The sequence below is a fragment of the Rhinopithecus roxellana genome, chromosome 2 (assembly GCF_007565055.1).
Source record: "Rhinopithecus roxellana isolate Shanxi Qingling chromosome 2, ASM756505v1, whole genome shotgun sequence".
Taxonomy (NCBI): domain Eukaryota; kingdom Metazoa; phylum Chordata; class Mammalia; order Primates; family Cercopithecidae; genus Rhinopithecus; species Rhinopithecus roxellana.
In genome coordinates, this window is record NC_044550.1 from 96955335 (window position 1) to 96969509 (window position 14175).

The following is a 14175-nucleotide window of genomic DNA, read 5'->3' on the forward strand; positions in this document are numbered from 1 at the left end:
CATAAAAGTGGGTTTTAAAATACAGCCTTGACAAAAATATGATCCATTTTACAATATTATGACAAATAAAACAAACCATCACCAACAAAAAAAACATTTTAACATACATTGAAAAATAATATTTAAGATTCCAAGAGCTCTAATTTTGAAATTCTAAAATTTCAGGAAACTCCCCTAGCTAGATTGTGATGCATTCATTTTGAAAATCAAAGACTCGATTAAGAAGCCTTCATGCTACTATGTGTATTCCGGAAAAACCATTGAGGAACAGTTCAATTTGGTTATAAGATTCTTTATTTTGTAAACTATACATAAACAGTAAAAAAGAAAATGCATTATACTTTAAATATTACATAAACTCAACATTAAAGTTTGTATTGAGTGTGTATAAATTAAATTGAAATAATTCATCAATTTTGCTTTCAATGAATTGTATACTGGGAAATCAGTTTACCCACTGTTGAAATTAAAGATACCAATATGTAACATTCAACAGGATTTTCCATTTTTATTATGGGCACAAAACCATTGTTCTGATATAGTTAAAAGTGATGGTGTGCCAAAATGTCTACACAATTAATTAACATGCTAACTTAAATACAGAGGTTAAAGTAATTTTTGCTACAGTTAAATCTTAAATGCTACTCTACACAATAATCATAAACAAGTCCACATGGCAATTATGTAACAATAGAAAAAAAGGAAGAAACATATCCCATTTTCTTCATTCCAGCAGCAGTACCTTTACTGTTATTAATCTGTTAATTAGGTGTGCTTATATATTGCGTAATATACTATATTGGTATGCATGCTAAAATCTTTCTATTTCTATTTTTGCAAGGCACCATACAATACGTTCTCTAGGTTTCGGCACAACTAACAAAAATAGCATAGGTCTAAGATTAAATGCAAATTTTTATCTAAAATGGGAAATAAAATGAAAATTAAGAATTTAAAATTTGACCTTGGGGCAAATGACAAACTTTGTAAAAATACGGTTTAAATCAATCTTTCCCTTTGTCTTCCTAATTTAAATTCTGAAACCTAAGTTGCTGGTCAGAAAGATAAAGAAATCTAGAAAGTCAAATAAATCATGTTATTAAAGAGTATTTTTAAAAATCTGCATGAGACTGCCATCCAAATTAAAATACACATTGGAAAGAACAACTAAATTTTTAACTTTCAGAATCCATGGTTTTCCATACTTGCCATTTTGTAAAATGTACTATGAGATCCAGAATAATTTCATAGTTAAAAACACCACTATTAATGTAAACACAATGGAGGACTCTACAATTGTCACTTTGTTTTTCTTGCCTTGTGGTATCTCTCTGTTATCCTGACTCGTCTAGGTCTAGCAAGATGCTACTTTGGAAATGCAATTAAAGCATGCATATTTTTCTTAAATCCTCAGGACCCAGGTCATTAATAATTTATTCATTTTAAATTTCACTTAGAATTATCTTTCAAAAAATTAACATGTACGATCCCAAGCACTGGCTGTCATTTCGCTTATGGAAGATTTACGAAGTTTGTTCTCCTGAAAAATTTATTATAGTAGCACTTCAAAACTTTATTTTCTCTGACTAGACTGCATATGTATTTTCTTGTGTGTAAGGAATATAAAAACTTAAAGCAAATCATTCTTATTTAAACATAAAGTTCTATAACTTTAGCTGCAATTTTTCAAATAATTATACAAAATATATGTGAAGTTTAGAATCATTTTGTTATTGGGGAAGAAGATAATTTTAAATAGGCTATCATTTTTGTAAATATTAGAAATGTAGAATTTATTGATTTCAACTGTCATCAATCAAATGTATCCATCATGATCATCACCACCATCATCATCATCCCCTTCATCTTCATCATCATCTTCAATTTCTTCTTCATCATTCATAATATCGTCTTCATCATCCTCATCATCAGTCCATTCATGGAAATCTCCACTAGCAAAATCTCCAGAGATCTCAAAATCTATAGCTTAAAAAAAGTGAACATAAACATTACCTTTATTTGACTGAATAGTGTTAATTAATGAAAGACAAAATCCTTACGAAAATTAAGAATAGTTTTTAAAAAGTAATTGCTTTTCTATCTTATTTATCAAAGATAAGGAAAGATCCATTTTCTGGAAAGTTACCACATGTTAAAAATCTATCATTTGTTAAAATGTATGTGCTAAAAGCAGAATCATTATCGAGATGTGTTATGCAAGATTGATCTCAGCCCAGTTTTTATAGAAGTTCATGTCAGACTGTGCATTTTAATTTAAAATTTCTTCTACAAGTGTGACAGAAAAAGTGTCCCACCAAATATGCCCATTTCCTAATCTCCAGAACCTATAAATATGTTACCTTACATGAAAAAGTGACTCTGCAAATACGGCTAAGTAAAGGAATTTGAACGGGAGAGATTATCCTGAATTATCCAGGTGGATCCAAATTGTCACTTAGGTTCTTAAAATAAGAAAATGTTTTCCAGATAGAGTGGGAAGGAGCTAGGACTACAGAGGAATGATCAGAGACGCAATGTTGTCGGCTTAAGATTAGAGGAAAGAGTCCATGAACCAAGGGATGCAAGCTGCCTCTAAGAGGTGAAAAGGGCAAGGAAATAGATTTTCCCCTAAAGCCTCCAGAGAGGAGCACCCTCCTGCTGACATCTTAATGTTGAGCTTAGTGAGACCTGTGTTGAACTTCTGAGGTAGGGAACTGTAGGATAAACGTTTGTTGTTTTAAGCCACTAAGTGGGAACTTGTTACTACAGCAACAGAAAACTAATATTTTACAAAATATTTTAAAAATAACTATTAGGCCGGGCACGGTGGCTCAAGCCTGTAATCCCAGCACTTTGGGAGGCTGAGACGGGCGGATCACGAGGTCAGGGGGTCAAGATCATACTGGCTAACACGGTGAAACTCCGTCTCTACTAAAAAACACAAAAAACTAGCCAGGCGAAGTGGCGGACACCTGTAGTCCCAGCTACTCGGGAGGCTGAGGCAGGAGAATGGCAGTAAACCCGGGAGGCGGAGCTTGCAGTGAGCTGAGATCCGGCCACTGCACTCCAGCCTGGGCGACAGAGCGAGACTCCGTCTCAAAAAAAAAATATATATATATATAAGAATAATAACTATTAATATTTATGGAGGCAATAATGCACATACATCTTAGCACTCACCGCGTATTGACTTTTCAACTTCTCCAATGCTGGTGTGGATTTATTTTCTATTCTTTCTAATATTTTATTCTTATAATTCTTTTGTATCTAATTATAACGAATCCAATTGATGTAATTCAAGGTTTATAAATTGGTTGATCTCACAAGACAACACAATAAAATTCCCATCTTAACTGAAGAAAATATTGTTTCATTCTCCAACTTCATCTGCTGTATTAGTTATGAAATGTTAAGAAAATTCAGATGTCCACGTTCTGAAAACAATGTTCCTGTTCACTTAAGGAACTCATCTCCATATAATTTTTATTTACAACATAAAAAAGTTATGTATCCATCATTGTCATCAATGACAACTGAAGTAATTTAAAATGCAACTACTTTACAGTACGTATTACAAAGATGTGTTCCCTATATGTAAAATTTATGTAAGACAGCTACTGAATCCTCTTTCTTCCTACTTAAATCTAATTGCATTGGCCAGGTCAGCAAACAAAACTAAGCTATTAAAAATGTTATGAACAAATGGATTCAGAGCAGGAATTTAAAGATTAAATGAGATTACTTTTATTGTTTATCTTTTTTTCTTAACAGTCTTAGTTTATTAGTCTAAAATTTGCTTGAAGAATACATCTAAATACTTTCTAAAATGCAAGACTAAAAAGTACTTTATTTTCATTTTTGATCATTTATATTAATTGAAACACAATGAATTAATTCCTGGTGTGTGTGTGTGTGTGTGTGTGTGTGTACAATGAAGTGGCTTTTGTCATGAAAACTGTCTATAATACAAACAAAATTGACACTTGCATTCTAGAAAAATGTTTTATGAAGTACAAATGGTACCACAATGGAAACTTTAAAATGCATGTATGTTATGTTCAACTAATTGTTACATTCTATTTTAAACATATATATAAAAAATGCATGCTCCTAAAAAAGAATTTGAATATTAACTATAATTCCCTTTAAACAATGAAATTACATTTTCCTCACTCAAGTACAAGGAAACATGCTCATATAGCTGTAATTTATGAACTTTTACTTTAAAAAGGTTTGTATTTCTTTGGCTGGTTAACCCACATATTCCCTAAGTCACCATCTCCAGAGGTATTCAGACAAAAGGGTGTCATCTGAAGACATGATAAATAGAGTTTATTGACTTGCAGTAGGATGAATGAAAAAGGTCTGCTTCAGCTAAGAGGAAAAGAAGTACCTCAACCACTTTCTGAATTTGAAGTAGGAAAGGAACCCAGCTTTTAATTAATCTCTCTAGAAAATCTAAATTATGCAATGACCACTTATTATCTATCCAAGTTTTTAACATGCTAGGAGTAAGTTTTTTCGTCACTTCCTCCACCCTATATATTCTATAGTCTTTGAATAGAGTAAGTCCTGATTAAATGCTTGAACAAATGAATGAGGCTCTAAAGCACTTAATTCTGTGCTTGGGAAATTATGAAATAAGTAACCCTTCTCCTTACCACAATCTGCAACACCATTTATTCTGGATCCCATGACTTCATTTCCATATCTGTCAACACACCAGCACTGTCCAACACTGCCATGGCATTGTGTTGGCTTATAGTAACCGTCTTCATCACACAGGGGGATATACTGTCCTGTTGAAACAACACACAGGCACACAAACACACACATGTAGTTTATGAATAAGCTGTGATCCTTTTTGATAGGCACCAAATTATGCATTAATGCATTAAAGACATACACATATGGAGTGTCCACTATATTCCAGGATAGATACCAGTGATGCCTCAGAAGAAATCAGGGAAGTCTTTTCTGTCATGGAGCTGGCCATTGCCACAGTGAATTGCTTATAGTTCATGGATTCATTTCCTTTGTTAAGCAAATTACTATTTCATTAGTTCTCACTGTGCAAAGGGTAGTGTTTCAGAGGCACAATACAGAATTAACATCTGATTAGTGCCATGCTTATATTAAATCACCCAGACCACTTAGCATGGCAGACGACCTGTCACCATCTGCCTCCATCACCGGCAACTTTCTACTTTCATTTCCCCAAATGTTCATTCCTATATTCCAAGCTCTTTCCAAATCAAGCTCTCTGTTTTGCCCAAATTAAATGCTGTTTTGTCTCTTTACACATTATTTATGTCAACTAGAATCTCTCTCTTCTCTCTTCCATTTTAAGATGTGACTTAAATGTGACCCACAATCTAAAGTCATCTTTCCAAGTGAAAGATTCCTGATTACTTCTTCCGTTCTCTGTGTATGTGTGTATGTGTGTGTGTGTGTGTGTGTGTGTGTGTGTGTGTTGACTGTCCCTGCGTACTTTCACCACTATATTTTGATATCATCTATAGTTAGAAGTATTTAGGTTCTCTTCATTTTCATTGTTGTATGAACATCTCAAACCCATGGTCTAGAGGGAACACAGTCTATTGGGAATAGTAGAACAGATAGACAAATTTATTTATTTATTTACTGAGACAGAGTCTTTCTCCGTTACCCAGGCTGGAGTGCAGTGGCATGATCTCGGCTCACTGCAACCTCTGTCTCCCAGGTTCAAGTGATTCTCTTACCTCAGACTCCTGAGTGGCTGAGATTACAGGCGTGTACCACCACACCGGGCTAATTTTTGTGTTTTTAAATAGAGATGGGGTTTCACCATGTTGTCAAGACTGACTTCGAACTCCTGACTTCAAGTAATCCTTCCACCTCAACCTCCCAAAATACTGGGATTACAGGCATGAGCTATCGTTCCCGGCCAGAGACTTATTTTTATATCTATAAAATCTAACATACTCCATGGCACAATGCTTATGATAAATGCTTAATTAGTCATTTAAAAGTGAAATCATGTTCTTTATAAGTACTCCAACCAGAATTTAAGTTCTAGGAGATAATTTTCTTTTATTTTCTGACTATTTTTTCTTCCGTGACCAGAAGCATGATAGTTATTGGTGAATTAAAATAAATAAATAAATAAATAAATAAATAAATAAATAAGTGGATAAAAGACAAAACTTACTTAGTCTTGTAACCATATGGCATCAAAATTTCACTATCTCAAAAAGTTTGAAAATTGTTATATGCAAATTATTAACAGTTAAAAAACCATATTTATTCAAATAGCTGAACTGCTAATCTTTCAATGAGATATACAGAATATCATTAACTACAGAACACTTTCTATGGATTCAAGGCCAGAAAAAAATAAGGGAAAAAATTCAACGTTGTTACATCTACAGCTTTTACAACTACCATGATTTGACATATTTGACATATACATGTTATGATGTATAGTTAATGTGACCATAATTGATACTTTATGCCAGTAAAGTTGGTTGATGTCTCCAGTTTTAGCATAATTCTTAAGAGTACTCTCTTTTTCTTTCAAAGATTGAATCTCTAAATCAGGACATATGGCACCATACTCGTATATAACAAGTGATCAATTTCAGACGCATATAATACCCCACCCAAATTAGAAGAAATGCTTAAAGCCTTTAGTGTTCTCTATAAAAATTTTCATTTATATTATGAAAGAATAAAGAAGGTAACTCTTCCCAAATGGGCACAAAACATTTTTTTATACCTTCAAATAATCAAAACCTGTATTCTAACAGATTTTTGTTACTAATAGACCTTAAGTAGAAAATACTTTTAAGTTGAATTTCAATGGCTTTCTTTATAGTACATGGCTAAACTTTGATTTGCCAAGACAAACCTATATACGAACGTATTGTTATTATTATTATTTTTTTGAGATGGAGTCTTGCTCTGTTACTCAGGCTGGAGTACAGTGGCACCATCTTGGCTCACTGCAACATCTTCCTCCCTAGTTCAAGCAATTCTCCTGCTTCAGACTCCAGAGTAGCCGTGATTACAGGCATACACCACCATGCCAGGCTAATTTTTGTATTTTCAGTAGAGGTGGGGTTTTGCCATATTGGCTAGGGTGGTCTCAAACTTCCGACCTCAGGTGATGTGCCTACCCTGGCCTCCTAAAGTGTTAGGATTACAGGTGTGAGCCACTGTGCCCAGCCAGAATGTATTATTTTCATTTGTGAGCTGTGATATCTCCTGCATCTTGTAACAGGGTTAAAACAAACATGACACATTGTAGCCTTTATCATTAGTAATTTTCACACCTAAAAATGTTTTATTACAAAACACTAAAGTTTTAATTCTGTACAATGGCCACTGAAACAAGGATTTGCAAGTAATGTGAAAAATCCTCTTATTTAAACATAATATATTGTAATTACAAAGATGGTAAGTCAAAATATAAAACAGATTAATCAGATCCAGAGACATTAGAGTTATGTGCCACTAAATATACAAGTATGTTAATACACGTGAAAATAAATATTGCATATGTGGTGTCACACTTTGGATTCCAAAATAGAAAAAGAAGAACAGTGGCAAAACTGGTGATATCCAAATAAACTCTGAAGCTCACTTAATAGGACTACAGCAATGCTAATTTCTTAGATTTTTACAAATGTTTCATCATTATTTGGCACATGCAAGATGTTATATTTAGGGGAAGCTGGGTGAAGAATGTTTGGAAGCTATGTACCTTTGTCACCATTTTTATAAATTTAAAACTATTCCAAAAATAGTTTACTTAAAAATTGTATGGTTATATGAATAAACCACTCATATGTAATAGTTTAATGATCTGTTTATATCCAAACATTCAAATATTTCAAGGCTTTGAATAACATCTGAAATATCTATCTATCTACTTATACATTTATTTATTAAAAGTAGGGTAGTAAAAAATACTAATGAAAAATACTAACAAGTCTGTTCAAATTTCCCTGAGGTACTCAGAGCACCTTTTCACCCAATTTATAAAACTACTTGCTTTAAATAGCACACATACATATATATATATATTTGCCATCAACTCTTAAATCTTAAACATAGAATTAGAACTGAATTTTCTGCTGATGTTTTAACTTTAGCATTGCTTAAATCTCTCTTTTTACTTAATAACTTTCAAAATGAACATTATATTAGGGTAATAAAACAGACATAATATCTTTCAATAGGTAAGGTAATAAAAGTAAGTTTAATGGCTTTCAAAAAGTTCATAAATTTTGTTGCTGAAATTTAGTGCAGTCTATCTTTGTTGGATTACTATTGATTTCATGTTGCTGTTTCCCTGGGGTTATTTATGTAAGAAATAAAGCCTTCAGAAGAATGATCTATTACTCACCTAGGAGCTTCTTTACCCCTTGCCGCTTCTGAATATTGCTGAGCTCCGTCTGGCAAGGTGGGTCTGCAATGACATTAAAAATGTTACTTAGAGGATTGTAGTTAAACAAAGGAAGTGTAATTTCTATGTTATCAAACTTCACTTGGCCTTTGCGTGCCTTCAGAAGACGCATATTACATATTAATTGGTTTACTTATGAAGATACATTCATATAGGTACATACATGTGTCTATATATCATCTATCTAGCTATCATCTATTTATCTATCTATCTATCTATCTATCTATCTATCTATCTATCTATCTATCTATCTAATATCTATCTACATATAGAGAGAGAGCACTCATGCTACTTTCCTAATTGTCAATATATATATCACCTTGGTTTTCCTCAGAATGCCTGGATCGAATTTTTTAAAAGTATAAAAGATACTTACACGATGAAAAAATCTTCTTATTTACTTTTAAAAGGTCAATCAAGTCAGAAATGTGAATTCAACTAATTGACTGCTGCTGAAGCAATTAACTGATTATGTTTTCCCCTCATTTAAAAGTTTCTATGATATAGACAAATAGCTTTGTGTTATAAAAGTAATGTATGAAAAAGTTAATGCTTCTTTCCAGCTATATTAAAGATCTTATTATAAATTTTAATATTGTATAATGTTAAGAGATATTGGTCTTTTTAGTTTCATCCATATATGCAATTTAGGAACAGGATATACTATAAAATTATTTCTGATAAGCCATTATTTAAAAATAAGCTGAAAACATTTAAATCAATTTGGAAATAATCTTTGCCTGTTTTCAAACTTAACCACTTGACGGAGGACATTCGTAGAGAAATGTAAAATTCTAAATAGTCACAATATAGTTTGTCTTATATTGTTACTCTTATATTTACTATTGGCCCGTCGTATCTGTGAGTTCTGCACTTATAGATTCAACCAACTGCTAATTGAAAATTTTCAAAAAATAAAAAAATATAGAGATGGTTTAAAGTATATAAGAGGACGTGTGTAGGTTATATGTCAATACTTTGCCATTTTATAGAAGGGATTTGAGTGACTTGATTTTAGTGTTCACAAATTGTCCTGACATCGATACCCCTTGGATATCAAGAGATAACTGCATATAATTATATACATACATAATATGTAAAATATATAGTCTTATCTGAAAGCAGTTTAATGCATTTTGTATTCACAGTCTAAAAACTTACTGTTAATGCTTGCTATATAAAAGTGGCATTATAAAATATTAAAGCTGCAAAATAATATACTATTTCTTATTGTCCTGTGGTACAACTTTTCAGTAAAAAGGCAAAGTATAATTAATTTAAATGATTTTAAAAGTATATAATATATTGAATTCAAAATATTCAATTATTACATTTTATGTAAAAAAATGGAATAAAGAATGAGATAGTTGCTTAACATATATTTTGTAGTTTAATATGTGAATTTAATCCTGCAAAATCTAAAAAAAAATTCATCTTACAGAATCTAAAATGGAAAGAAAGAGAATCATTCCAAGATGGCCAAATAGGAACAGCTCCAGTCTACAGCTCCCAGGGTGAGCGACGCAGAAGGTGGGTGATTTCTGCATTTCCAACTGAGGTACCACATTCATCTCATTGGGACTGGTGAGAAAGTGGGTGCTGCCCACAGAGTGTGAGCCAAAGCAGGGCAGGGCATCACCTCACCAGGGAAGCACAAGGAGTGAGAGAATTTCCTTTCCTAGCCAAGGGAAGCCATGACAGACGGTACCTGGAATATTGGGACACTCCCACCCTGATAATGTGCTTTTCCGATGGTCTTAGCAAATGACACACCAGGAGATTATATCCTGCACCTGGTTTGGCGGGTCCCATGACAAAGGAGCCTTGCTCACTGATAGCACGGCAGTCCGAGATCGAACTGTGTGAGGCAGCAGAGAGGCTTGGGGAGGGGTGTCCACCATTGCTGAGGCTTGACTAGGTAAACAAAGCAGCCAGGAAGCTCGAATTGGGTGGAGCCCACTGCAGCTCAACAAGGCCTGCCTGCCTCTGTAGATTCCACCTCTGGGGGTGGGGCATAGCTGAACAAAACATAGCAGAAATTTCTGCAGACGTAAACATCCCTTTCTGACAGCTTTTAAGAGAGCAGTGGTTCTCCCAGCATGGAGTTTGAGATCTGAAAACAAAGAGACTGCCTCCTCAAGTGGGTCCCTGACCCCCGAGTAGCCTAACTGGGAGACATCTCCCAGTAGGGGCTGACGGACACCTCATACAGCCAGGTGCCCCTCTGAGATGAAGCTTCCACAGGAAGGATCAGGCAGCAACATTTGCTGTTCTGCAGTCTCCACTGATGATACCCAGGCAAACAGAGTCTGGAGTGAATCTCCAGCAAACACCAACAGACCTATAGCTGAGGGTCCTGACTGTTAGAAGGTACACCAACAAACAGAAAAGAATAGCAGTAACATCAACAAAAAGGACATTCACACCAAACCCCTATATGTAGGTCACCATCATCAAAGAACAAAGGTAGGGGAGAAACCAGAGCAGAAAGCCTGAAAATTCTGAAAGCCAGAGCGCCTCTTCTCCTCCAAAGGATCTCTCTCAGCTCCTCACCAGCAACAGAACAAAGCTGGACAGAGAATAACTTTGACGAGCTGACAGAAGTAGGCTTCTGAAGATCGGTAATAACAAATTCCTCTGAGTTAAAGGAGGATGTTTGAACACACCACAAGAAAGCTAAAAACCTTGAAAAAAGATTGGACGAATGACTAACTAGAATACACAGTGTAGAGAAGACCTTAAATGACCTGATTGAGCTGAAAACCATGGCACAAGAACTATGCAATGCGTGCACAAGGTTTAGTAGCCAATTTGATCAAGTGGAAGAAAGGGTATCAGTGATTAAAGATCAAATAAATGAAATGAAGTGAGAAGAGAAGTTTAGAGAAAAAGAGTAAAAAGAAATGAACAAAGCCTCCAAGATATATGGGACTATGTGAAAAGATTAAATCTACATTTGATTGGTGTACTGAAAGTGATGGGGAGAATGGAATTAAGTTGTAAAACACTCTTCAGGATGTTATCCAGGAGAACTTCCCCAACCTAGCAAGGCAGGCCAACATTCAAATTCAGGAAATACAGAGAATGCCACAAAGATACTCCTCAAGAAAAGCAACCCCAAGACACATAGTTGTCAGATTCGCCAAGGTTGAAATGAAGGAAAACATGTTAAGGGCAGCCAGAGAGAAAGGTCGGGTTACCCACAAAGGGAAGTCCATAAGACTAACAGCAGATCTCTTGGCAGAAACCCTACAAGCCAGAAGAGAGTGGGGGCCAATATTCACCATTCTTAAAGAAAAGAATTTTCAACCCAGAATTTGATATCCAGCCAAACTAAGCTTCATAACTGAAGGAGAAATAAAAGCCTTTACAGATAAGCAAATGCTGAGAGATTTTGTCACCACCAGGCCTGACTTACAAGAGCTCCTGAAGGAAGCACTAAACATGGAAAGGAACAACAAGTACTAGCCACTGCAAAAACATGCCAAATTTTAAAGACCATCAATGCTAGGAAGAAACTGCATCAACTAATGGGCAAAATAACCAGCTAACATAATGACAGGATCAAATTCACACATAACAATATTAACCTTAAACGTAAATGGGCTAAATGGTCCAATTAAAAGACATAGACTGGCAAATTGGATAAATAGTAAAGACCCATCAGTGTGCTGTATTCAGGAGACCCATCTCATGTGCAGAGACACATATAGGCTCAAAATAAAGGGATGAAGGAAGACCTACCAAGCAAATGGAAAACAAAACAAAACAAAAAAATGCAGGGGTTTCAATCCTAGTCTCTGATAAAACAGACTTTAAACCAACAAAGATCAAAAGGGACAAAGAAGGCCATCACATAATGGTAAAAGAGATCAATTCAACAAGAAGAGCTAATTATCCTAAGTATATATGAACCCAACACAGAAGCACCCAGATTCATAAAGCAAGTCTTAGAGACCTACAAAGAGACGTAGACTCACATACAATAATAATGGGAGACTTTAACACGTCACTGTCAACAACAGACACATCAACGACACAGAAACTTAACAAGGATATCCAGGACTTGAACTCAGCTCTTCACCAAGTGGATCTAATAGACATCTACAGAACTCTCCACCCCAAATGAACAGAATATGCATTCTTCTCAGCACCACATCACACTTATTCCGAAACTGACCACATAGTTGGAAGTAAAGCACTCCTCAGCAAATGTAAAAGAACAGAGATCATAACAAAATGTCTCTCAGATCACAGTGCAATCAAATTAGAACTCAGGATTAAGAAACTCACTCAAAACTGCACAACTACATGGAAACTGAACAACCTGCTCCTGAATGACCAGTGGGTACATAACAAAATGAAGGCAGAAATAAAGATGTTCTTCGAAACCAATGAGAACAAAGACACAACATACCAGAATCTTTGGAAGATATTTAAAACAGTGTGTAGAGGGAAATTTATAGCACTAAATGCCCATAAGAGAAAGCAGGAAAGATCTAAAATTGACACCCTAACATCACAATTAGAAGAACTCGAGAAGCAAGAGCAAACACATTCAAAAGCTAACAGAAGGCAAGAAATAACTAAGATCAGAGCAGAACTGAAGGAGACAGAGACACAAAAACTCCTTTAAAAAATCAATGAATCCAGGAGCTGGTTTTTTGAAAAGATCAACAAAATAGATAGACTACTAGCAAGACTAATAAAGAAGAAAAGAGAGAAGAATCAAATAGATGCAATAAGAAATGATAAAGGGGATATCACCACCAATTCCACAGAAATACAAACTACCATCAGAGAATACTATAAACACCTGTACGCAAATAAAATAGAAAATCTAGGCTGGGTGCGGTGGCTCACGCCTGTAATCCCAGCACTTTGGGAGGCCAAGGCGGGTGGATCACGAGGTCAGGAGATCGAGACCATCCTGGCTAACACGGTGAAACCCCGTCTCTACTAAAAATGGAAAAAAATTGGTCGGGCACGGTGGTGGGCGACTGTAGTCCCAGCTAGTACGGAGGCTGAAGCAGAAGAATGGCGTGAACCTGGGAGGCGGAGCTTGCAGTGAGCCGAGATTGTGTCACTGCACTCCAGACTGGGCGACAGAGCAAGACTCCATCTCAAAAAAAAAAAAAAAGAAAAAGAAAAAAGAAAATCTAGAAGAAATGGATAAATTCCTGGATACATACACCCTCCCAAGACTACATCAGGAAGAAGTTGAATCCCTGAATAGACCAATAGGCTCTGAAATTGAGGCAATAATTAATAGCCCACCAACCAAAAAAAGTATAGGACCAGATGGATTCACAGCCAAATTCTACCAGAGGACCAAAAAGGAGCTGGTACCATTCCTTCTGAAACTATTCCAATCAATAGAAAAAGAGGGAATCCTCCCTAATTCATTTTATGAGGCCAGCATCATCCTGATACCAAAGCCTGGCAGAGACACAACAAAAAAAGAGAATTTTAGATCAATATACCTGATGAACATCGATGCAAAAATCCTCAATAAAATACTGGCAAACTGAATCCAGCAGCACATCAAAAAGCTTATCCACCAAGATCAAGTTGGTTTCATCCCTGGTATGCAAGGCTGGTTCAACATACACAAATCAATAAATGTAATCCATCACATAAACAGAACCAAAGACAAAAACCACATGATTATCTCAATAGATGCAGAAAAGGCCTTTGACAAAATTCAACAGCCCTTCATGTTAAAA

The 14175-nt window shown here is 35.2% G+C and overlaps 1 protein-coding gene across 2 annotated transcripts in view; it reads right to left on the reverse strand.

The window, feature by feature from the left end:
• Positions 1-276: 276 nt before the first annotated feature.
• The window catches only part of SPOCK3 (SPARC (osteonectin), cwcv and kazal like domains proteoglycan 3), a 487735-nt gene continuing 473836 nt past the window's right edge, over positions 277-14175 (reverse strand). For both annotated transcript variants that reach the window (XM_030919322.1, XM_030919326.1), the window contains exons 9-11: positions 8390-8452; positions 4662-4799; positions 277-1986 (exon numbers count right to left, since the gene is read on the reverse strand). In XM_030919322.1, coding sequence (XP_030775182.1) covers positions 1817-1986; positions 4662-4799; positions 8390-8452 — 371 coding nt within the window. In that variant the 3' untranslated portion in view covers positions 277-1816. The remainder of the gene's footprint in view (positions 1987-4661; positions 4800-8389; positions 8453-14175) is intronic.